This window comes from Oenanthe melanoleuca, chromosome 5 (genome assembly GCF_029582105.1).
Source record: "Oenanthe melanoleuca isolate GR-GAL-2019-014 chromosome 5, OMel1.0, whole genome shotgun sequence".
NCBI classification, from domain to species: domain Eukaryota; kingdom Metazoa; phylum Chordata; class Aves; order Passeriformes; family Muscicapidae; genus Oenanthe; species Oenanthe melanoleuca.
This window is the reverse complement of record NC_079339.1, coordinates 9,398,643-9,420,930: the sequence shown is the minus strand read 5'-3', so window position 1 is coordinate 9,420,930 and position 22,288 is coordinate 9,398,643. Positions and strand designations below refer to the sequence as shown.

Here is a 22,288-nt window from a genome sequence, read left to right as displayed (position 1 = left end):
CTGGAGACCTCCAGCACCCCCCGAAACACCCTCGGGGCCGGGCAAGACCCGCTGGACATTGCAAATTATCCCATTCCCGGGGTCCTCCAACCGGGGCTCTGCTGCCAGAGGGCAGCAATGCCTATTCAGGTGGAAGTTGCTGTGATAATAGCCGCCCCACATTTGGGCATCCAGGCTCCCTTGTGCCCACCGGGGACCCGCAGTTCCCGCCCCGGGGGGCTGCTCCTTCCCCGCAACCCCATCCCAGCGGTGCCAGTAAAGGCACTGGAAGGAGGGGGGAACAGGCAGCCATGGGGTCCCCCCCGGGGCTGGTTCCAGACCGGGAATCGGCTGCAATCAGCGCCGGAGGGGAAACAGGCCTTAATCGGATCAACCCCCTCATGAGGGAGGTAGAAAAACCCCCAAATGGCATCAGGATCGAGCGAGGGGCTGTAATTAGGAGCCCTGATGGCTGAGCAGGGGCTGGGGGCCGCTAATGGAGTGTGGGGAGAGAGTGAAGTCAGTCCTGGAAGCGGTTCAAGGAGGGGAACGAGCTCCCGGATGGCTGCAGGAAGGAAGGAGAGATGGGGGAGCCAGCCCCACACCCACACAAACACCATCAGTGTTTTTTTTTTTTATTCAACCCGAGTTGCCATGTGAACGGACCCAAAATACAAAAAACAACACCAGAAAAAACCAACGAGGGAAGGAAAGAAAAGGACAGAAAGCCAAGAGTTTAGAAAAAATAAATTGATGGAATACAAAGGTGAGGAACTGAGGAGCCTCCGGCACCTCCTGCCACCACGGGGTGCATGGGGGACAGGGGAACCTGGCTCTGCTCCCAGGTGGGAGCCATCCAGAGCCTGGGACCCTGGTCCCTGCCGTGGGGCTGGCCCACCCAGTCCTCTCCCGACTTGGGATCCAGCCTGGTGCCAGCTGGGATGGGGCTAATCCGAGCCAGATGCAGAGTCCTCTGAGCTGGGGGCTGGGCTGGCAGCTCCCTCGTCCTCTGAGTCCTGCAGGTGGAGGACAAAGAGGTCAGCAGGGGACAATGAAGGCAGGGAAGTACCCCCCACTACAGGTGGTGAACTGGGGACACCTCGAGGGATTTCCAAATACCACAGACATGAGGTACCAGAAGGGCCCAGCCTCTCCAGCAGAAACCACTGGGATAGGTGGGGCTGAGACCCCTCCCAGACAGCTGTTCCCCCAGGAGAGGGACCAGGACCTCCCCCAGTTGTGACCCCCACCTCCTTCTTGCTCTCTGCAGAGGAGCTCTCATCGCTGGACACGAACTCCTTGCTCTTGAAGCTGTCGCTCATGCCTTTAGCTGGCGACTTGGAGGATGAGGACTTGGAGGTGGCGCCTTTCTTGTCCCCTTTCCCCTTCACCTGCTTCTCCTGCTTCTTCTTCTTCTTCTTCGACCTCTCCCTGCTCAGGGTTGGGTGGGCAGAGGGGAGAGGAGCCGCATTACCTGGCTGGCAGGGTACTGGCTCCAGGAACAGCCTGAATTTGGGGGCCAAGCCCTGCCAGCCCCTTGCCAGCATTCTCACCCCCTGTGGCTGTCTGCCTTGCTGCCCACACTGTATTCCTTCATGGCCTTCTCGTAGTCCCGCCTGGCATCTTCCGCCTTCCGATCCCACTCCTGCAGCCAGAGCACAGGGTCAGCGAGGCTCCCCCTCCTCCTCCACCATCCTCCCGCACCCCACCCTGCTCCCACTGCTGATCACTCAGCTCATCAGCCCAAGGATGTCCCCACCCCTTCCCAACTTCCCATCTGGGCAGCTCCAGACTCCCAGGAGCAAGGAAGAGTCTTCCATATCCAGCCTCCTCTTCTGTACCAGGCCCAGCTCTGCCCTGTGCCTCCCATCCCTCACCTCCTTCTTCTCCTTGGACATGGCCTTCCAGAGCTCCCCAGCCTTCTTGGACAGATCTGTGATGCTGATACCAGGGTGGTCCGACTTGATTTTCTCCCGGCTGGCATTCAGCCAGAGCATGTAGGCCGACATTGGGCGCTTGGGAGCGTTGGGGTCCTTCCCCTTCTTGCTCTGGGAGGTGGAGAACACCCATGGAACCTCAATGCACCCTTCACCCAACACTTCAGGAGCGGGCACTGCTTGCCTCTGCACCCCCCAGGACGGTCACAGCTGGGAGTCAGGCTGCTGGAGAACAGCCCAACAACAACCAGGATAGGCTGGGCACAACAGTAACAACGTGCCCTTGGGAGACGCTCAGCCTGGACCCATCTGAGCTGAGCCTGGACAACAGCTCTGGCCAGGGCACTGCTCAGTGCTGCAGAGCCTGAGGTGAGGCAGCTCAGGTGGGGCTGTGACCTGCGTGATCCCGCTCCAGGAGCTGGTCCTGCTCCCACAGCAGCTCCTCACCTCCGGCTGCTTCTTGCGGGGCTTGCGGTCCTTGACGATCTTGGCCTTCTTGGCCGGTTTCTTGTCCTCGCGGTCACTGTCGCCATCGCCGCTGGAGGAACTGGCCGAGGCGTTGCTGTCAAACCTGCACGGGGGCACCAGCCTCAGAGCTGCCCCAGACACCACAGCCCTGAGGCTTCCCAGGCTGGAGCTGCCCTGCTCCCATTAACAGCCCTCAGGGGAGTGGCTTTCCACAAACACGGCTCATTGTGTTCTGCTTCCTGGACATTAAGAGCTCTCATGGTGCCAGGGCTCAGCTTCAAGCTCCCCCCATGACTCCCACACAACCTCACCCCAACTTGGGCTTTAACCCTCCTCCCAACTGCTCTTTTTCCTGAAAAGTGCAGCCAAGGCCTCTCCAGGAGCCATTCCAGAACACTCTCATACTGCCCAATACCATTACAATGAAATGAGCTCAGAACTGCCCAAGCTGTCCAACATTCCCAAATCCAGGTGACCCCAGCATGTTATGAGCATCTCTCAATGCTCACACAGCCCTAGAACAGCACCTTCCTATGGGGCTTTTGGACAGAGCCCTGCCTGGCCTCTACTCACTCTTCAGCCACGTCATCATCCTCTTCTCCAGGGTTGAAGGATGAGTCTGGAAGACAAAGCGAGACCTCAGGGCTTCAGATCTTAATAGGGAGTAGGAGCACCATGGCAGCCCCTCACAGCCCCAGCTTTCACCTGTCTCCTCCCCAGAACCATCACTGCTGTCATTGGCATTCTCCTCCCGGATCTTGCCCTCCTCCTTCATCCTCTCCAAATAGGCATCGTGCTGGTCTTCATCAGAGTCTGCATATTCATCATAGCTCTGCTTCATTCCCTGTGGAGGGGCAGGATGAGAGCTGCTCCCTGTGTCCCCCTCAGAAATTCAGCCCTGGGTGAGCACAGCCCTGGGCATGCACAGGACATGGGATGGACAGGGCCATGTCCCATCCTTCCCCACTCCGGGCCCCGGAGAGAGGGGCAGAGCAGTTATGGGGGTTAGGGGGGCCCTCGCACACCACGCTGGGGTTACTGGGTTAGTCAGAGACCACCACGGCCATGCACAGGAAACCTGCACCAGGAGGAGGAGGAGAAAGAGGAAGGGATATCGCACGGACCTTTTTCCTCTACAAGGGCAAGGAGAGAAAAGAGAGGTGAAAAAAGGAGGGAAAAGCAGCTGGATTCTGGGAGAAGGCAGCGCTAGCGCCAGTGGGCGCGAGCCCAGCCCCACGTGGCTGATACCTCCTTCAGCCCCCGGTTCTTGATGTTCAGCTTCTTGGCATTGACAAAGTCGAAGAGCTTGCCGTACTCCTCCCTGTGGGAGAGGGTATGGTCAGGTTGGGGGTGCTGGGGAGCCCTGGTGGGCAAAGCCAGGCTGGCCCCAGAGCCCACACCCACCTCTCGATGCTGCTGAAGGTGTACTGGGTGCCCTGCTTGGTCTCGATCTCGAAGTCGAAGGAGCGCGTGGTGGTGGTGCCGCGGGCGAAGTTGACGAAGGAGATCTCGTCGAAGCGGATGTGCACGGGGGGCTTGTGCACGTAGATGAAGCCCCTCTCCAGTGGGTACAGCAGCCCCGAGCTGGCCTTGTAGGAGCAGGTGATGCACTGGGCTCCGGAGTGTCTGCACGACAAATACTGCTATCCATGGGGACAAACACCCTCCCCATGCCCAACCCCAGCAGGCAGGCCCTGCTCCCCAGCACAAATCATACAGGGAGCCCCTTCCCCTGGCCATGGAATGAGGTGGAAAGAGAGGGATTGGCCTGCAGCTGCTCACCCCTGGAAGTTTCCGGGCACGGTGATCTTGCGGTTCACCAGCGCCTTCATCACCCGGCTGACCATCTCGTAGAGGGACCCCGACATGTTTTTGGTGAGCCGCCCCTCAAAGCGCTTTTCCACCTCCTCCCTGCGTGGAGGGAAGGAGGGCAGAGGTGAGAACGAGGTCTGGGGGGTAAGTACCTCCCTCAGGATCCAGGGAGGGGTCTGGGAAGTGGCGTGGCATTGGGGGAGCTCACTCATTCATGTTGAGGGTCAGGGAGATGTCCTCATCCTTGGAAAAGAGCAGGATAAGGAAGTGGTAGCGGGTCTGGCCTTGCTTGATCGGGGGGTCCAGGCTGATCTAGAAAGAGAAGAGGAGGTGAAGACACCTGAACCACCCCCAATGGCCTTCCAGGGGAGGGCTGAGCCATTCCCACTCACCACGAAGAACATCTGGCGCTGGTCCTTGTGCGGGAGCAGGAAGAGGCGCAGCACAGTGGTGTAGGGGATCTTGTAGTCGAAGGTCTTGCCGTGCAGGTGCAGGAAGGTGGGGTATATGCGGATGTCGTAGCGCCCACGCGGCGTCAGGCACTGCAGCTCCCGGAAGATGCAGATGGCATCTCCGGTGGCCTGGATCACGTCTGCCTTGGACAGCACATTCTGGGCAAAGGCCTGCAAGGGAAGCGGTCACCAAGGGTCCCTCTCTGCCAGCCCCCGCCCTCCTGCCAGCCCCACTCACCTCCACGGGGTCCACGCCGTCCTCCTGGGTGGGGGGCACGTAGAACCGGACCTCCATGAGCGAGACCTCGGCGTCGTCGTTCTGGTGGAACTCCAGCGTCACCTCGTTCTTGCCCGTGGTGCACTGGGACACGTTGCTGAGCGGGATCTCGAACACCGGCTGCTCCCCGATGTCAAAGGACAGTAGCTGCCCTGTGAGGACATCACAGCCAGCTCAGAGCTGTGCTTCACAAATCCCACCTCCAGCCACAGTCTCGCTCCTCTCCCGAAATCTAGCAGTGTCTCTGCTCTCATCACTGCATTCCCACCACTCCAAAATCTCCAGGCTTTCTCCCTTCCGGCTGCATCCCAGAAACGCACAAAAATCAGCTGTCTGACCCCGTGTCCTGGTCCCTGAGTTGGAGGCACATCCACCAGCTCCCCTGGCTCCCTGAAGAATGGCAGCTCTGCCACACGTGTGGAAATTCCACACCAAGTACGGCCCCCTGGGATTCAGGGCCCTCCTGAGATGGCAAATGTCCTCACTGTCCCTGAGGATGCCCCTAGAAAGCAGCTGCTCCCAAGGGAATGGCTGGGGCAGCAGAACAGCCACACTGGTGGGAACATCCCACCCCACAGACTCAGGCTGCCACTGGAACTCACCTCCAAACCTCACTGTGCCCCAGTTCCAGCCCTTCACACACAGATCCTTCTCCGCAAGCTCCAGGCAATAGTGGGCCTTGAAGAAATCTGAGAGCTTGTCAAATTCCTGGGTTGGCAAGAAGCAGGGAACACCATCAGGAACCATCAGAGCCCCAAGCGAGACACAGCCCCCGGGCATGGAGATGCAGAGGGCAGAGCTGTTGTGGAGCTGGCAGGGAGCACAGCTGGATCTGGGACAGGGCCAAGGCAGCGGGAGCGGGGATCAGGGACTCACCGACTCCCGGAACCCGTCATACTTGTAGACGTGGCCATTCTTGGTGAGCAGCTTGAGGCCGTGCCCCAGCGCCACGCGCCGCCACACGCCCTCGGCCAGCTCGGAGGCCTGGATGTTGTCCACCTTCCCTGTCTTGCTGTTCTTGAAGATGACGCCCTGCCGGCTCAGCCGCAGCCGCCCATCATTCTGTGGGAGAGCATGAGGGGCATGAGGGGACTCAGCCCCAAGGAACCAGAGGAACCACGGAGGAACCACGGAGGAACCACGGCCCCGTTGGGTGCAGCCCTCCAGGCACCCACACCACCAACCAGCCACAGCTTCACAACCACACCCTCCTCAATGCACAGCATTCGCTCCCCCCATCCACAGCCCAACCCTGGAAGTTCCCCATGTCCCCTTGCTTACCATGGACCCCTTCACCTCCTGGTAGATCTCGTTGAACTCCAGCGTATCAGCCATGGCGGCTGCGAGGTGTGGGAGGGGACGGAGACGAGCTCAGGGGGGTTCAGCAGCCCCCCCAGCCCGGCATGCCCGGGGCAGCGGCAGAGGAGTCAGGCACGGCAGCTGTGGGAGAACCGCGGCTGAGCCGGGCTGGCGACGGGCTCCCGGCCCTCCCCAGCGCGCCCAAAACCAAACCTCACCCTCCCTACCGCTCCCAGCCCCGGACGCTGACTCTCGGGTGGCACCTGACTCACTGACGGGGTGACCCCCGGCCCCTCTCGCCCCCTTCCCCAGATGTGCCCCAGAGCCACTCCTTCCTGCACACCTCGGCCACCGCTGTGTCATCGTATCTCTCGAAACCCCCCACCCCTGCTCCTCCCCTCACTGATGCGGCCTCTCCGCACCCCAAACCATCCGCCGCACCCCCAAATTCCTTCCGGGCCCGAGCTCCCAAGCGTTCCGCGGGCCTTCCCCGACTGCAGGCCTGCCCTCCGCCCGAGCCTACTCCCAGCTCGGGTCTGTTCCCCCATTCCAGCCCGGCCTCCCCTGACTCCGGGTTCCCCCCCGCGAGATCCAGGTGAGCCCGCCCGGCCCCCCACACACCGCCGCCGCCGCCGCTTTTCCCGCCTGCGCACCGCGAACCGCGCGGAGCCGCCGCCGCCACCACCGCCGGAAGTCGCCGCACAGACTTCCGCCATGGCGCCGGTCCGCGCTGGCGCCCCCTGGCGACGAGGCGGGGCCATGCAGCGCTCGCCGCCGCACCGCGGGCGGCACGGCGGCGCGCCGGAGGACCCCGCCCACCGAGACGGCGGGGGCGGGGCTAGAGCGGCCGCGACCCCGCCCCCCAGACCGCCGCTCTGCCCCGCCCAAAACCACCGAGAGAAGGGGGGAGGGACCCCATTGGCCAGAGCGGGGCGAGCCCCGTGACGTCACCTCGTGTGGGGACAACCCCCCCTCCAAACGCGGGGCGCCCCAAAGTGTTGGAACCGGACAATGGGGCGGCGCAGAGCGGGTACCCCCGAAACCGCACGCACGGGGCTCCCCCTTCGTGCTCCCTGCAGGAGTGCTCCCCTCCAAACCAGGCATCCCCAGCCTGGGGGGCACCCCCCACGTGCACCCCAACGCGGGGCTCCCCGCTGTCAGAAGGGCTCCCCCATTTGGGGCTCCCCACCGCAGGAACCCCGGGGAAGGACCCTGCCTGCACCCCTCCATCCCCCAGGAAGGGGGGGCGACCCCTCCCGTCCCCCCAGGCCGTGCCCCCGCCCCCGGCCCCCGCCCTGCCCCCGCCTCCGCCCGCCCGCGCCGCCCTCGCTGCCCGCACCCCTGCGGGTGCTGCTCACACCCTGCCGGTACCCGCACCCTGCCCGTGGCCCTGCCGGTACCGCTGCCCGCACCCGCGCCCTGCCTTGCCCTGCCCTTCCCGCATCCCCGCTCTCGGTCCGCACCCCTGCCCTGCCATTCCCGCATCACCCTCCGTTCCCGCAGCCCTGCCTGCCGCTGCCCTGCCCGCAGCCCTGCCTTGCCCTGCCCGTAACCCCATCGCCGGCCGCCCCCGCGCTGCCCATGTCCCTCCCGAGCTCCCGCACCCGCTGGGTGAGCGACTTCTTCTCCTACGAGACCACCAAGTCGGTGGTGGTGAAGAGCTGGGTGGTGGGCGTCGTCAACCGCGGCGTCCAGCTCCTCATCCTCGCCTACTTCGTCGGGTGAGCCCCCCTTGGCAGCCGCTGGGACAAGCCCCGGGCACCTCTGGGACACCCCGCCCCAGGACATCCCCCGGGACACACCCCCGAACCCTTTCCCGGCGCCGCGGCAGCGCGGTGACTCCCACTCGCTGCTGCAGGTGACACCCGGGGGTGACAAGGGTGATGGGGCACGACGGCGTGTGGCAGTGGGGTCACACCGAGGGGACACCCGGGCGGCGGTGCGGCGGGAGTAGGGTGTGATGGACGGCAGGAGGGTGACAAAATGTGTCAGTGCTGGGACTTCAGGTGTGCCGGAGCAGGCGACACCATGGGGACAGCCAGGAGAGTGTGCCGGGTGACAAGGCGGGACAGAGGATGTCGGTGTGGGTGACACAAGGGGGACAGCCAGAGAGCGTGCCAGCGAGGGTGACAGGAGGGTGGCAGCGGAGGTGACAGGATGGGGACAGCAAGGTGTCGTGACGGATGACACAAGGGGGACAGCCAGGAGAGCATCTCGGGTGGATAACGGGAAGGGGACAGTGTGGGTGACACCGAGAGGCAGAGAAGCCGCTCGGCCCCAGGGGATGATGTCCTCGAGTGCTCCCGGGGGGTGACAGCAGGACGGGGGGATGGCAAATGACTGTCGCGGACCTGCAGCCCGTGGCGCTGACATCTCCGTGGGGCTGGGGGACAACAGGCAGGTCCGGGGGATGCCGGGGGGAACAGGCGGGGCCCGGGAGGTGCCGGTGGTGTCCGGAGGTGGCTGTCCCCAGCGTCACCCGCGGTGCTGTCCCAGCTGGGTGTTCCTCCATGAGAAAGCGTACCAGGTGCGGGACACCGCCATCGAGTCTTCCGTGGTCACCAAGGTGAAGGGCGTGGGGCGCTACGCGGGGCAGGTGATGGACACGGCCGACTACGTGACGCCCCCCCAGGTGAGCACCGGGGACCGGAGGGGCCGCTGAGGGGCGCGGAGCCACCCCCGCCTCAGCTCCCCAACTCCCCGGACGGATCGTGTGACAGCGACGTCCCTCAGGGCACCTCGGTGTTCGTGGTGGTCACCAAGCAGATCCGGACCGAGGAGCAGGCGCAGGGCGTGTGCCCGGAGGTGCGGGGGGCAGGGGGGGCTCGGGGGGACCCCTCGATGAGCCCCCCGTCCGCTGACCCCCGCCCCGCAGAGCGAAGCCGCGTTCCACTGCTCGGCGGACCGGGACTGCCGGGAGCTGAGCCCGGGCACGAGCAACGGTGAGGGGACCCCGAGAGGAGCGGGGGCTGAGGGGGCCGGAGGGACCGGGGGAGCCACCACGGCACGAGTGAGGGAGCCTTGGTGGGCTCAGGGGACTGGGGGGGCTCGGGGCTCTGATGCGGGAGCTGGAGGTCTTGGGGAGCCGGGGGTGCTGACGGGGGTCCGGGGGTCCCAGGGGTGCTGACGGGGATGTGGGGTCTCCCGGGTGCTGGAAGAGGTGCTGATAGTGCTCCAGGGGTCTCAGGGGTGCTGACGGGAGTCTGGGATCTCAGGGATGCTCCCGAGGGTACTGACAGCGGTTTGGGGGTCCCAAGGGTGCTGATGGAGATCTGGGATCTCAGGGGTACTGACGGGGATCTGGGTTCTCAGGGATGCTGGAAGAGATGCTAACAGTGCTCCAGGGGTCCCAGGGGTGCTGAGGGGGATCTGGGATTTCAGGGGTGCTCCCGAGGGTACTGACAGAGGTCCGGGGATCCCAGGGGTGCTGATGGGGATCTGGGGTCTCCGGGATGCCCTCGGGAGTACTGACGGGAGTACAGGGGTCCCAGGGGTGCTGACAGAGCTCAGGGGTCCGAGGTCCCAGGTGTGCTGACAGGGGTTAGGGGTCCCAGGGATGCTGACAGGGCGCTGTGTCCACTACAACGCGACCCTGCGCACCTGCGAGATCCAGGGCTGGTGCCCGCCCGAGGTGGACACCGTTGACGTGTAAGTGGGGCCAGGGGGACGCAGGGAGGAGCAGGGGACGTGGCCCCTGCTGTGTCCCCAGCGTCATCCTCTTTCCTCCAGCCCTGTCATGCTGGAAGCTGAGAACTTCACCCTCCTCATCAAGAACAGCATCCGCTTCCCGCTGTTCGGCTTTGAGAAGTGAGTGCCACAAGACACGGGGGGACACAGGGGGATATGAGGACAGGGGGATGGGGTAACACAGGGACATGGGGACAGGGGACATGGGGACATGAGATGGTGGGGGGACGCTGGGATGGGGGTCCATGAACCCCAGACTGCTGCCTGATGGACACCTCTCCATGTCCCTCTGTGTCCCCAGGACCAACCTGCCACCCCCTGGCAGTGGGGCGGAGCTGGGCCGCTGTCGCTTCCACCCCCAGCTGCAGCCCCTGTGCCCCATCCTGCGCCTGGGGGACGTGGCTCGTCTGGCTGGGCAGGACTTCCCTGCGCTGGCTGCCACCGTGAGCGGGGACACAGGGGACACGGGAGGCACGGGGGAGAACGGGGTGGGTGTGGGACACAGGGGTACAAGCAGGTGGGATGTAAGGGACTGGGGGACACAGAGATATAGGATGTGGGACATGGGGACATGGGATGGAGGGATGTGGGGTGGTGGGACATGGAAGATGGGGACATGGACTTGCATAACATGGGGACACGGGGTGCAGGGCTGAGGGATGTTGGGGGCAGAACATGGGGATACAGGAACACAGAACACAGAGTGATGATATGGGGCTTGACACGAATGTGGGTGCATGGGGTTTGGGATGTCGGACATAGGGACATGGGGTGTACAGACACGGAGATCTTAGACATGGGGTGCAGGGGGATGTGGAGCTTGGGGAGATGACAGTGTGGGATGTGGGTTAACGGGACATGGAGCACGGGGCCGTGGGATGCAGGACTGTGAAACTGTGGGGACTTGGCACCGTGGGTCCAGGGTCCGCGGTGCTGATGCAGGGCTGGGGCAGGGGGGGGTGCTGGGAATCAAGATCGGGTGGGTATGTGACCTGGACCGGGCCTGGGAGCTCTGCCTGCCCCGCTACTCCTTCACCCGCCTGGACAGCCTGGCCCGGACCCCTGCCCCTGGATACAACTTCAGGTACGGCCAGGACACGCACGGCACAGGGGTGTGCACTGCCTGGCGTGGCTCCTGTCCCCATGTCCCCATGGTGTCCCTGCAGGCACGCCCGATACTACCGCTGGCCCGACGGCTCCGAGCGCCGCACCCTCATCAAGGCCTTTGGGATCCGCTTCGATGTCCTGGTGTACGGCAGCGTACGTGTGGGGCCGGGCGTTCGGGGCGTGGCAGGGGGCTCAGGGACTCTGGCCAACAAGGGCTCTGCTCCCCCAGGCTGGGAAGTTCGGCATTGTCCCCACCCTCATCAACACGGTGGCCGCTTTCACCTCCATCGGTGTGGTGAGTGTTGGACGCGCTCAGCCCCGGGGCGGTGACACCTCCCCAACCCAACACTGCTCCCCCCAGGGCACGGTGCTGTGCGACATCATCCTGCTCAACTTCCTCAAGGGCGCCGAGCACTACAAGGCCCGCAAGTTCGAGGAGGTCAGATGTGGGGCCGGTGCCCGGGGGATGGGGACACCTCCATCCCTGGGGCAATGATTCACCCAGTGCCCATCCCCTGCACACAGGTGCCAGAGGCCGGCGCGCCCGCCACTCCTGCCAGCCCCACGGCGTGTCCCCCCGGAGCGCTGGGAGCCTGCTCCCGGGACAAGCAATCCACCGACTCGGGCACCTTCTCCCTCGGCCTCTAGCCCCGGGGCCATGGGGCAGCCCCGCTGCCAGCTCAGTCTGCAGTGCTCCCCCTGTGAGCCCCAGTGCCCACCGGGGTTGTCCCAGTACATCCCAGTGTCCCCAGGGACCATACGAGGTGCCCCAGCCCTCTCCCTTTCCCCCAGGGTGCCACCCCGCCCAACACCTCCCTGTCCTTGACAATCGACGCAGGAGGCTGCACTCCCCCCTCCCCAATAAACCCGTGGCTCGCAGCACCCACCCGTGTCCAGCCTTTGTGGGGCGCGGGGCGGTTTTGGGGTGCGACGGGCAGGGCTGCTGTGCGGGAGCAGAGGGAGGAGGGGTCAGGGCGCTGTCCCTGGGACAGGGGACACCGCCGGGGGAGCTGCCGACAGGAGGAGCGCTGTGCCCGCAGCGCAGCCCGTGGAAGAGGGCACAGAGGGACAGGAGCTGTGCCCTAGGGGTGTCACTTCCTCGGTCGGATGTGAGTAACTCTGGTGGATTCGGAGGAAGCTGCTGGATCCCACCTCGTGCAGGGTCAAGCGCTGCCCTTCCTGCCCGGGGGAGCTCGGGGGTCTGGCTCCTCATCCCACCCCAATCCCCCTGCAGAGCCAGTGGGGACGCCGTGAGCCTGGCGTATTCCCAGCGGAGCCGCTGGTGCCAAGTGCTGGGGTTCATTCCTGGGAACGACAAACGAGGGTCGCGGAGCCCCTCGCTGGTGTCCAGGGCAGCCCCCGCCCCGCAGGGAGAGCGGCTCCTGCCCTCCCCCCGCTGCAGATAGCGGGCTTGTTATCAGCCCCACGGATTCCTTATCAGCCCAGCCCTGGCCACCCACCCACCACCCGTGGCCACCACAAACCCAGCCTGGGGGGCTCCTTCCCGGGCGCCAAGACCAATGGGACCCCCTGGGTGGCACCAAGGCCGAGCCATCCCAGCTTCCAGGACAGCGAGGGGGTGACCAGGACACTGGACCCGCAGTTTTTGGAAAGGGGAGAGACTGGAAACGGATTAATGTGTGGCAGCTGGAAAGGGATAACTTGTGCTGTGTTGCAATTAGGACAGAGATAGCTGGTATTGCTATTAATAGTCATTAATAGAACTGCTCATTAGCGGTCCTGCTCATTAACGGGGCTCCGGCCAGGGCGGGAGCAGCCCGGGGAGCCTCTCTGCGATCCCGGGGGGCTCATTAGCAGCGCTGGTGTTTCCCCGTTAATGCTGTTAATTAGGGGAAAGGCTCGAGTCTTGTCTGCATTGGAGAACTGGGGGTTCCGGCCCGTCTTCATTCCAGCTTGGGATTTGAACCGGAACTGGGCACCCTGGCGGTTCTGCCACTAGTTTGAGCAGTTTTGGGGGTTTAATACCTCTCCCCGAAAGCTGGCTGTCCCGGCACTGAGATACGGGATCGTTCCTTTTCTCCAGCCTGATTAAGCCCCGGTTTCTTTTCCCGGCTGACGCTGCAGCTCCGGGTGTCTGGTTCGGCGCTGCTGTGCCCCCACCTCCGAGTTCCCCAACTCGCACCCCCATTTACCAGCCCCTTCCCCCCTACACCACTCTGTCTTATTTTGGAGACCCCTGTGAGCTCTCCCCACTTATTTCAGCCAGTGAATTCCCGCCACAACCCCTCCTTTCACCTTTTTGTTGGTAGAAGAGCCCCACTGAGCCGGCGGGGGGTCCCGGGGGGCTCTGTGCCCCCCCAGCCTCTGTCCCTGCACTCGGTTGTTAAACCTGCCCCTTCCCACAGCCCGTCCTATGCATAATCCCCCCTTTCAGCCGCAGCCCAGGCCCCAGCCCAGACCCCCCCTGCGTGTCCCGGGGGACTTGGGGCACTTCTGACCTCACTCTGCAAAGTCCCGCTCGCCTTCTTCGGTTCTTTTCCCCAGAGCTGGAATTGTGAGGGTTCAGTCCCAATGGCACAGTCCCAGACCACGGCCCCACCACCGCGGGGGGCTTCCCTCCTCCCCCTCCCCAATATTGATTTGTGGGGTAGGGGGAAGGTTGTTTTCTCTCGGGTCAGCGTTGCCGGCTCCATGAGCAGCCCGCGGAGCCGGGACACACCGAGAGCTCCAGTAGCAGCCGGTCCTGCGGCAGCTGCTGCCCTAAAATGATGTTTTTACAGCGTGGGGGGTCCCAGAACCCCCCTCCCCGCCCTGGATTTTTTCTAAATGTATAAATCTCCTCGGCGTGTTGTGAGCAAAGTGGAGCCCTGGCGCTGGGGCACCCCCGGAGCCCCCACTGTGCGCACAGTGTGGCAAAGCTGGGAGCAAAACGGGGAGTCCCAAGTGCCAAATGCAAAATGCCAAATGCGAAATGCCAAATGCACATCCTCCCACCTCCAGTGCGACTCCCTCCAGTGCAACACCACCCCCGCAGTGCGACCCCCCACCGCTGCCAAGTGCCCGATGTGACACTGCCCATGCGAAATGCATCCCCGGCGTGTGACACCCCGGCGCTGAATGCCGGCGAAACCCCAAATGCTGGCTGCAGCCCCCGCCCCGTTCCTGAGCTCCCCAGCGATGCTGCCCTGACTCCAGCACCGAACGCCGCCGTGGTGCGCGACCAAACCCCCCGGGCGGTGCGGGCCGGGCTTATCTCGGGGGTCGGCGCGTTGACACGCGGGTGAGAGCTCGGCAAAACCCCCCGGGCGGGAGCCAGATGGAGGTGGGGGGAGCTGTGAAGTTTCCCACGGGGGCTCCCCACCGGTCCTGCCTCCTGCCCTGCCCTGTCCCGTCCGTCCCCTGCAGGAGGAGGGCGGGGAGGAGGAGGAAGGGGAGGTAACGCGGTGGGATTCGCGGGCGGCTCAGGGGCCGGAGGAGCGGGTGAGCCCGGGATGAGCTGAGCGGAGCGGAGCCCAGCGCCAGGATGGAGGAGGCGACGGAAGCCTACACCTACGGCTTCGACAACGATACGGACTGCGAGTACGCGGAGTGGGGCCCCTCGCTGGCCCTGCTTCCCACCATCTACCTGCTGGTCTTCCTGCTGGGCACCACCGGCAACGGGCTGGTCCTCTGGACCGTCTTCAAGGGCGGCCGCGACCGCCGGCGCTCGGCCGACACCTTTATCGCCAACCTGGCCGTGGCCGACCTCACCTTCGTGGTCACCCTGCCCCTCTGGGCCGCCTACGCCTGGCTGGGCTACCACTGGCCCTTCGGCACGGCCGCCTGCAAGGTCAGCAGCTACCTGGTGTTCGTCAACATGTACGCCAGCGTCTTCTGCCTGACCGGCCTCAGCTTCGACCGCTACCTGGCCATCGTCCGGCCGCTGGCCACCGCCAAGCTGCGCTCGCGGGTCAGCGGGCTGCTGGCCACCGTGGCGCTGTGGCTGCTGGCCGCCCTGCTGGCCCTGCCCGCCCTGGTGCTGCGGCGGGCGGCCGCCCTCGGCGGGGACACCAAGATCACCTGCTACATGGACTACGGGGAGCTGGCGGCGCAGGGCACGGAGAGCGCCTGGGAGGTGGGGCTGGGGCTCTCCTCCACCGCGCTGGGCTTCGTGGCGCCCTTCGCCGTGATGCTGACCTGCTACTTCTTCATCGCCCGCACCGTGGCCACTCACTTCCGCCGGGAGCGGGCCGAGGGGCCCCGCAAGCGCAAGCGCCTCCTCACCATCATCACGGTGCTGGTGGCCGCCTTCGGGGGCTGCTGGCTGCCCTTCCACCTGGTCAAGACCCTCTACGTGCTGATGGACCTGGAGGTGCTGCCCTGGTCCTGCGCCCTCCACACCTTCCTCAACAACCTCCATCCCTACTGCACCGGCATCGCCTACATCAACAGCTGCCTCAACCCCTTCCTCTACGCCTTCTTCGATCCCCGCTTCCGACACGCCTGCGCCGCCCTCCTCTGCTGCCGGACCCCCGGCCCCGGCCCCGAGCGCTCCGCCAGCTACTCCTCGGGGCACAGCCACCCCCCCGGGGGCAAGGGGGGCCCCGGCCCGGGGGGCAAGCTGGACCCCGCCACCCAGGAGACGCTCTTCCGAGCCTGAGCCCCTCCCCGACCGCCCCCGGCGCCCCCCGAGCTGGTCTACTCGGGGGGAACCCCCTCCCACCTCCGCCTCGCCCCAAAGCCTGGCTTGCTTTGGGGATGCCCCCGCTGGAAAGCCCTGCTCGCGGGGAGGGGAAACTGAGGCACAGCCAGGGAGGAGCCCCTGGGGGGCTCAGGCAGGGGCGGCTCCCTCGGCACTCCCAGGGCTTTGTGTTTTGTGACAAATAAATGAATTTTGGTTAAAAAAGGAGCAGGGTGTGCGCAGTTCCCTCGGGGGGATGTGGTGGCAGGGAGGATGGAGGGGTGCGGGTACGGCTGGGTTTTAGGGTGAACGTGAGCGAGGGCACAGTGTGTGTGTGTGGGGGGTGTGTGTGTGCACTGTGGGAGGGTCTCCGCCTGGGAGAGATTCTCATGGTCTCTTCCTCAGCATCACTTCGGGAAATGCAGGAAACCTCCATCCCAATCCTTCGGAGCATTGCAGCACCGGGATGGGGCTGTTTGACCCCGTGGGGTGAGCACCTGCCTGCCCCAGTCCCCCAGCTGTGATCGGATCAGGCGGCAGCACCGTCCCGCCAAATCCAACTTTGGGGCTTTTATCCTTATCTGAGGCTGGGACGAGCCCCCGGTGACTCACCCGGGTGTGCAAACGGGACCTGGTGCTGTGAAACACTGCGGGATGAGGACGCGGGACCCCCTGGGCATGAAGAGGGACAGAGGGTCTCTGGGGCCCTGATGGGAGGTTTGGGCACCGGGCAGGACCCCGGCTCACCCCAACCAGGATTTGGCTGAGCCACCAAATGGCTCCTGTCCCATTTCCCCCCCACCCCAGCCCCCGCCGCTTCCTGAGGCTCTGCTCGAAATAAATCTTCCCCCTATTTGCTATTTACATCCTTCATTTATCGGCGATGAACTATCCTGTCTCCTCAGCCTTTGTTCTCTCTTGGAAAGGATGCGGGATCATTACTGGGTTCCTTGGGATGCTTCCCGTCGGGGGAGCTGCCTCCGCCTTCCTGCCGGCCCCCACCGTGTTTGGGGCCACCGCCCAGGGTCTCCCCGTGTGGAGACAGTCCTTTGTCCAGAGAGAGGGAACGGAGGGGGCGGCCGGGGCTCGGGACTGCACAACCCCCCACCCGGAGGGGTGGGAGAGTCCTTGAGGGTTTTGGGGAGTTTGCAGAAGCATCTAGTTCGGTCTAAGTGCTGGGGGAACTTGAGGAGTGGGAATGTTGCGTCCAGGGACACGTCCCAAAGCGTGTTTACATTCCAGTGCCGTCCAGCCTGGAGGGACCTCTGAGTTTCTCTCATCCATCTGTCAACCTAGCTGTCTCTGCATCAGTCCAACAGTCCCTCCTCCATCCATCCATCCATCCATCCATCCATCCATCCATCCATCCATCCATCCATCCATCCGTTAATGGTTTTGGGGTTACAGGGGCTGGTTTGATGGTTGGACTTGATCTTAAAGGTCTCTTCCAACTTTGACGATTCTACAATTTTTCCTTTCTCTCCCTCCCTTTGCCCATCCCTCCATCCCACCATCCTCTTTTCCCTGCCTCTCTCCATCTCTCCCTCTCTCCCTCCGTCCCTCCACCACCCCCAGATACCCCAGCACTATGGGGGGGTCGGATTTGCGGCTTCCCCCCGCCCAGCTCAGCCGCCGGGCGCGGAAACGGCCGCAGGCGCCCGGCCAGCGGAGACGGAGCTGCCGACTTTCTATCCGCGTCTTGGAGATTTCCCTTTCCCTTCCAGGAGGGAAATGTTTAGTTGAAGAGTCTCTGGGGAGAAATGCAGGGACACTCCAGAAAATAACAAGGCCGGAGCTGGGGGTGAGGGGCAGCAGAGCCGGACCACCCGTCGGAAGAAGATAAGGAAGGTGTTGCCTTCCTGAGAGTGCCTGGGGAAGATGAGGAGGGAAGATAGAGGGGAGACAGCGGGCACGGGGGGATGGGGAGCATCCTTGGGAAGGATGGCTGGGGAATGGGGGTGGGTGCGATCCTCAGGGAGCCTGGGGGCCCTCAAACTCCAAAACGCGGTGCCTTGGGGATGCTGCCAGGTCCCAGTTGGGCTGGGAAAACAGATTATTCTGCACGGGGGGTAAAAGTGGGCACCGGGTAGGATGGATTCACCAGGGATAGGAATTGGGACAAGGATGGGGACAGCACCCCCTGGCTCCCCTCCCTTTTCCAAGCTGCCAAACGGGATGTTCATCCCCCCAACCTCCCCCCGCCTCGCATCCCGCCCGGGGGTGCCGAAATAATCTGGTGGTGCTAAGGATGTCCCCGGGCGTCCCCTTTGAAGTGACCTCCGTGTTTACAGCCCGGCTCGGGCTCCTTCACACCTCCCGCCCCAAAGCAAACGGAGGGGGGGAACGGCGTGGGTGGGGGGGCTGCAGCTCCCGTTTGTGCCGGGGAAACTCGGATTTGCCAAAGCTGCGGGAAAGCTTTGGCACCACACTCGGGGCTCAGAAACTTTTGTCGCTGCCGGGTGAGAGCGCTGGCTGCCGGGGGTGGCATTTTGGGGGGGAGGGGGTCCCTGCCTCCATGTGTCCCCACCGTGCCAAGTCCTGGGGGAACCTTGGGAGGCCTCCCTCCATTGTGAGGGGACCTCCGAAGATCTTGTGTGACCCTGCAGGACTGAGGGGGAGGACAGAGAGAGGAGAAGGGGTAGAAAAAATGAGGTGGGGGGGGGCAGCTTGGGAGAGTGGGGGGAGGTTTGGGATGGACGGTGGGATTGTATTATGTGGGTGGGTGGATGGATGGATGGATGGATGGATGGATGGATGGATGGATGGATTGGGAGGGAGGGAAAGATGGATGGACATATGGGAGAACACGCAGGGCAAAGCGGGGTCCGGGGGTGCCCCGGGCGCTGGGGGTGGGCGCCGGGAGCCGCTGTCCGGCCGCTGCCCCCATGGCTCCCCCGGGGCTCCGGCGCGGCCGGACGCGGCACAGCTGCTGCCCGACCCCTGGGCTCCGGCCAGGCGGGACGGGCCCCGCGTTCCCCCGCCCGCCCGAGGGTGTCCCGGGGAGGGGGGGACGCCGAGGTGACCCGGCGGCCACAGCTGGGCCCCGCCGGGGCCGGGAGATGCTGCCGGAGGAATAACAGGAAGCACTGGAGGGAAAAGCACGGCTGATGCCTTCTGCAGGCTGCGGGACATCGCCTGTGTCACACACACGTCCCTGCCACACACACACGTGTCCCCCCTGCCACACGCGTGTCCCGGCCCCGGCTGCGCTGACACTCTTTATTGTCGAGGCTTGGCGCTGAAAAAAGTGCCCCGTGGTACAAAACCCGCGGTTACAAAACGTACAAAGAGCGGGAGTCGGGGGAGAAGAGTGAAAAAGGAAAGGAAAAGAAAGGAAAAGAAAGAGAAAAAGGAAATTAAAAAAAAAAAGAAAAAACAAAATAAAAAAATAAAAAAGAAAAAAGGATGAGGAAAGGAAAGGAAAGGAAAGGAAAGGAAAGGAAAGGAAAGGAAAGGAAAGGAAAGGAAAGGAAAGGAAAGGAAAGGAAAGGAAAGGAAAGGAAAGGAAAGGAAAGGAAAGGAAAGGAAAGGAAAGGAAATAGAGAAACAATATCAAGAGGCAAGGAGAAACAAAAGAGGAGGAAAATAAAACATAAATATAAATACTAAAAGAAGAGGATGAGAGCAAGGCAGAGGAAGAAGTGGGATGCAGGTGAATTCTCCATGTCCATGTGGCTGGTGCAGGGGTGCAGGAGTTGTGAGGGGTGCAGGGGGTGTGGAGCAGGGGAGTTCTTTGACTCACTGAAAGGAAAATAATAAAAACCCAGACAAAATAGAGAAGGCAGAGGCCAAGTTCCCTTTCCTGGGGGCAGCGCTGGGGCTGCGGTGCAGCTGGAGCCCTTTTGGGGTGGGTTGCAGTCAAACCAAACCCCCCTCCCCGTGCACTCAGCCTCCATGGGGGACAGGGGAAGGGACAAAACAGCCCCTGGGTGGCCCCAGCCCTGAGCCCTCAGCCCCACTCCCCACCTGGTGTGCTCCCACGGTGACAGGGTGACACGGACACCAGGGACAGGTGACACAGGCACTGGGGACGTGGCCATCCCAGCTGGACAGAGGGTCGCTGGCATTCTGCTTTTTGCTTATTTTTTTCTTTTTTTTTTTTTTTTTTTTTTTTCCCTGTTTTTAGAGCTCTTTCCACCTCCCAAACCTCCCCCAGGGTGGGCAATGCTGGTGCATGGCCCCGAAGAGGAGGGAGAGGTCATCTCTGGGAGATGTCATCTCTGGGAGATGTCATCCCCGGGAGGTGCCATCCCCTGGAGATGTCACAGCCCGTCCCACTGCCAGGCTCAGTGGTCCCGGTGCTGTTCCAGCACATCCTGGTGTAACCAGCAAGGTGCAGGTGTGCCCTGGAACGGTGGTGACGAGCTGGGTGTCAGCAATGCTTCCTGCCCCCCTGGATTTTTGGGGAGGCTGGAGAGTATGTGCAAGATTTGGGGGGCTCCAGCGGTGCTGCTTTGGGGTGGAAAGCAGGGATCTCCTCGATGCCCCCAGGAGAGTGGCTGTGGTCCCCAAGACACACACACACACTTTGTCTCTCCCAGGCAGAGGTGGGGGGTTCCCAGGGGATTCCCAAACCGCTGCCTCAACCAGTCCCGGGCAGTGGGAACAGCACAGGAGGGGGTCCAAGCTCACGGCGACGGGGGGTGCAAAAACTCCCCACTTTGGGGCAAAAGGAAGCAGGGCCATCCCCTGGTGTCCCCGGCGTCTCGAGGGCCACCCCGGCGCGGGGGGCGGCGGGAGGGGACGCGGACAAGGCACAGTCTGGTGTCCCCGCGGGGGCGGCCGGGCCGGGGGGTGGCCGGGGCGGGGGTCTATCAGCAGTCCCTAAACATCCTCGTCCTCGCTGGCCTTGCTCCAGCGGTGGCAGCAGTTGGCCGTGATGCCCAGCAGAAAGTTGGTGGCCACCGAGGCGATGGAGACGACGAAGCCGACGAAGGCGATGAAGAGATAGTCGTCGAGGGTCAGCGTGAGGTGGCAGGCCTGGAAGCTCTCCTCCGTCAGCGACAGCAGCGGGGCGCCCGCCACCTCGGGGGGAGCCCAGCACTCGGCCTGCTGCGAATCTGCGGGACGGAGGGACGGCGTCAGCCCGGCCGCGGGCGCGGGGCGCGACGGGGCGCGGGCATCCCGGCGGCGGCACCTACCCGAGGAGCAGCGCTGGATGCGCCCCCGCAGCCACTTGAGGAGGGGCTCCATGGCACAGCCGCAGAGCCAGGGGTTGCCGCCCAGGCGCAGCCCCACGAGGCCGGGCAGCCCCTCCAGCGCGTCGAGGCTGAGCGCGGCCAGCCCGCCGTGGCTGAGGTCCAGCTCGCGGAGCTGCGCCAGGCCGCGGAAGGCCTGCGGGTGGACGCGGCGCAGCCCCGGGTTGTGGCTGAGGTCGAGGCGCAGCAGCGCGCTGGCCTCGCGGAACATGTCGGCGGGCACCAGGCTGAAGTTGTTGTAGCTGAGGTCCAGGTGCGCCAGGCGCCGGGCGCCGCGGAACAGCCCGGCCGGCAGCGCCGCCAGCGAGTTGTTGCGCAGGTCGAGGGCGCGCAGCTGCCCGTAGCAGCCCAGGTAGCCCGGCGGGATGCTGGCGATGCGGTTGTGCGCCAGGCTCAGGTTGCCCGTGTCCAGCGGCAGCTCGGGGGGCACGGAGAAGAGGCGCTGCCCGCTGCAGTCCACCGCCTGCCCGCGGCAGCTGCACAGCACCGGGCAGCCCGCGCCCGCCGCCGCCACGGCCGCCGCCGCCGCCAGCAGCCAGGGGCCCAGCAGCATGGCCTCCTCACGGGGCGCCGGGGGCCATCGCGCCCGCCCGCTCACGCCCAGCGCTGCCGGCGGCCGCCCGCGGGGCCGGGCTCCCGCCGGTCACAGCGGCGTTCCCGGCATCCCGGCGGCATCCGGGGGTCCGCGCCGACCGCTCCGGGGGCAGCGGCGTCGGGCCGTCGGCGGCTGCCTGCGGGGAAGAGCAGAGGGGGGAGCCGTGCCGGCCGCACGCCCCGCCGGGCGGGCCGCGGCTGTTGCAGCCCGGGGTGGCCTCTGGGAGCCCTCCCCGTGCCCCCCGGGCCAGGGTCACTCCTCCGAGCATCCCCCGGGGGTTCCCGGCAGAAAAGGGCCCCCCGGTCCTGCTGACCTTGGCCGGCCCATCCTGGCCGGCGGTGGGCAGAGCAGAGGTGCTGCTCCACGGTAGCCCCCGCCAGCCCCCGCCGGCCGCCCGCCACCACGAGCTGAGCCCGGGGCCGGGGACACCCCGCCTCTCTCCCGGGGGAAGATCCCCATTCCCAGCACCCAGCGGGGTCCCCCCAGGCCTGCCCTCGCCCCCCACCACCTGACGGTGTCTGCTCCATCCTCCCTCGCCCGCACCCCCCCTCTCCATCCTCTCCCACCGCCCCACCTTACGCCGGTCACGCCCCATCCCCGCAGCGTCCCGACCCCTCCGGCGAGGCCGGGGTGCCCCGGGGTACTCACTGGCCAGGGAGGGAGCAGGGCCTGGCTCCCTGCGGTGACGTGGGGGTCCTGAGTGGCGACTTGGGGGGCTCCGGACGGTGATGGGGGGTCCCCGGCGGCCTCCCGCACCCCGGAGGCCGCCAAGTCGGGAGCTGGGCTTCGGCAGCGGCGGCCAAGGCTGCTGCGAGCCCGGCGATGGGAGCAGGTCTTTCCCCACCTCCTTCCTCCC

The 22,288-nt window shown here is 64.7% G+C and overlaps 4 protein-coding genes across 7 annotated transcripts; 2 read left to right on the top strand and 2 right to left on the bottom strand.

The window, feature by feature from the left end:
• Window positions 1–688: 688 nt before the first annotated feature.
• Window positions 689–7,037, bottom strand: SSRP1 (structure specific recognition protein 1). 2 transcript variants are annotated; one of them, XM_056492297.1, is made up of 17 exons: window positions 6,878–7,037; window positions 6,207–6,365; window positions 5,802–5,987; window positions 5,528–5,633; window positions 4,887–5,077; window positions 4,589–4,819; window positions 4,405–4,508; window positions 4,167–4,295; window positions 3,789–4,010; window positions 3,633–3,705; window positions 3,090–3,228; window positions 2,958–3,003; window positions 2,364–2,487; window positions 1,857–2,027; window positions 1,533–1,624; window positions 1,230–1,410; window positions 689–995 (listed from the first exon to the last, which is right to left on the bottom strand). In XM_056492297.1, exons 2-17 carry the CDS (start codon window positions 6,258–6,260, stop codon window positions 927–929), a joined length of 2,118 nt encoding a protein of 705 aa, XP_056348272.1. In that variant the 5' UTR covers window positions 6,261–6,365; window positions 6,878–7,037; the 3' UTR covers window positions 689–926. The 2 variants fall into 2 exon arrangements, with proteins under 2 accessions (XP_056348272.1, XP_056348271.1); XM_056492296.1 differs by having other exon boundaries at window positions 6,846–7,019.
• Window positions 7,038–7,558: 521 nt separating this feature from the next.
• Window positions 7,559–11,899, top strand: P2RX3 (purinergic receptor P2X 3). 3 transcript variants are annotated; one of them, XM_056492292.1, is made up of 12 exons: window positions 7,559–7,945; window positions 8,721–8,856; window positions 8,958–9,029; window positions 9,100–9,166; window positions 9,779–9,872; window positions 9,954–10,031; window positions 10,213–10,354; window positions 10,865–10,995; window positions 11,078–11,171; window positions 11,248–11,313; window positions 11,380–11,457; window positions 11,544–11,899. In XM_056492292.1, the coding sequence occupies exons 1-12, from the start codon at window positions 7,806–7,808 to the stop codon at window positions 11,664–11,666; spliced, it is 1,221 nt and encodes a 406-aa protein (XP_056348267.1). In that variant the 5' UTR covers window positions 7,559–7,805; the 3' UTR covers window positions 11,667–11,899. The 3 variants fall into 3 exon arrangements, with proteins under 3 accessions (XP_056348267.1, XP_056348268.1, XP_056348269.1); XM_056492293.1 differs by having other exon boundaries at window positions 11,422–11,457; window positions 11,544–11,892; XM_056492294.1 differs by having other exon boundaries at window positions 7,902–7,945; window positions 8,744–8,856; window positions 11,544–11,892.
• Window positions 11,900–14,409: 2,510 nt separating this feature from the next.
• APLNR (apelin receptor) lies at window positions 14,410–15,867 on the top strand. Its single transcript, XM_056492712.1, has one exon. The coding sequence runs from the start codon at window positions 14,503–14,505 to the stop codon at window positions 15,616–15,618; it is 1,116 nt and encodes a 371-aa protein (XP_056348687.1). The 5' UTR covers window positions 14,410–14,502; the 3' UTR covers window positions 15,619–15,867.
• Window positions 15,868–19,270: 3,403 nt separating this feature from the next.
• LRRC55 (leucine rich repeat containing 55) lies at window positions 19,271–22,218 on the bottom strand. The gene is made up of 3 exons (XM_056493003.1): window positions 22,081–22,218; window positions 20,781–21,568; window positions 19,271–20,699 (listed from the first exon to the last, which is right to left on the bottom strand). The coding sequence occupies exons 2-3, from the start codon at window positions 21,388–21,390 to the stop codon at window positions 20,464–20,466; spliced, it is 846 nt and encodes a 281-aa protein (XP_056348978.1). The 5' UTR covers window positions 21,391–21,568; window positions 22,081–22,218; the 3' UTR covers window positions 19,271–20,463.
• Between the last annotated feature and the right edge of the window lie 70 nt (window positions 22,219–22,288).

Coding starts and splice junctions, on each gene's coding strand:
- SSRP1 (XM_056492297.1), bottom strand. CDS start 6,260: ATGGCTGATACGCTGGAGTTCAACGAGATCTACCAGGAGGTGAAGGGG. Junction 1,625..1,856: donor TGTCCAAGGAGAAGAAGGAG/GTGAGGGATGGG, acceptor CTCTGGCTGCAG/GAGTGGGATCGGAAGGCGGA. Junction 996..1,229: donor CTGCAGAGAGCAAGAAGGAG/GTGGGGGTCACA, acceptor CTCCACCTGCAG/GACTCAGAGGACGAGGGAGC.
- P2RX3 (XM_056492292.1), top strand. CDS start 7,806: ATGTCCCTCCCGAGCTCCCGCACCCGCTGGGTGAGCGACTTCTTCTCC. Junction 7,946..8,720: donor ATCCTCGCCTACTTCGTCGG/GTGAGCCCCCCT, acceptor GTGCTGTCCCAG/CTGGGTGTTCCTCCATGAGA. Junction 10,032..10,212: donor CCGCTGTTCGGCTTTGAGAA/GTGAGTGCCACA, acceptor CTGTGTCCCCAG/GACCAACCTGCCACCCCCTG.
- APLNR (XM_056492712.1), top strand. CDS start 14,503: ATGGAGGAGGCGACGGAAGCCTACACCTACGGCTTCGACAACGATACG.
- LRRC55 (XM_056493003.1), bottom strand. CDS start 21,390: ATGCTGCTGGGCCCCTGGCTGCTGGCGGCGGCGGCGGCCGTGGCGGCG. Junction 20,700..20,780: donor CATCCAGCGCTGCTCCTCGG/GTAGGTGCCGCC, acceptor TCCGTCCCGCAG/ATTCGCAGCAGGCCGAGTGC.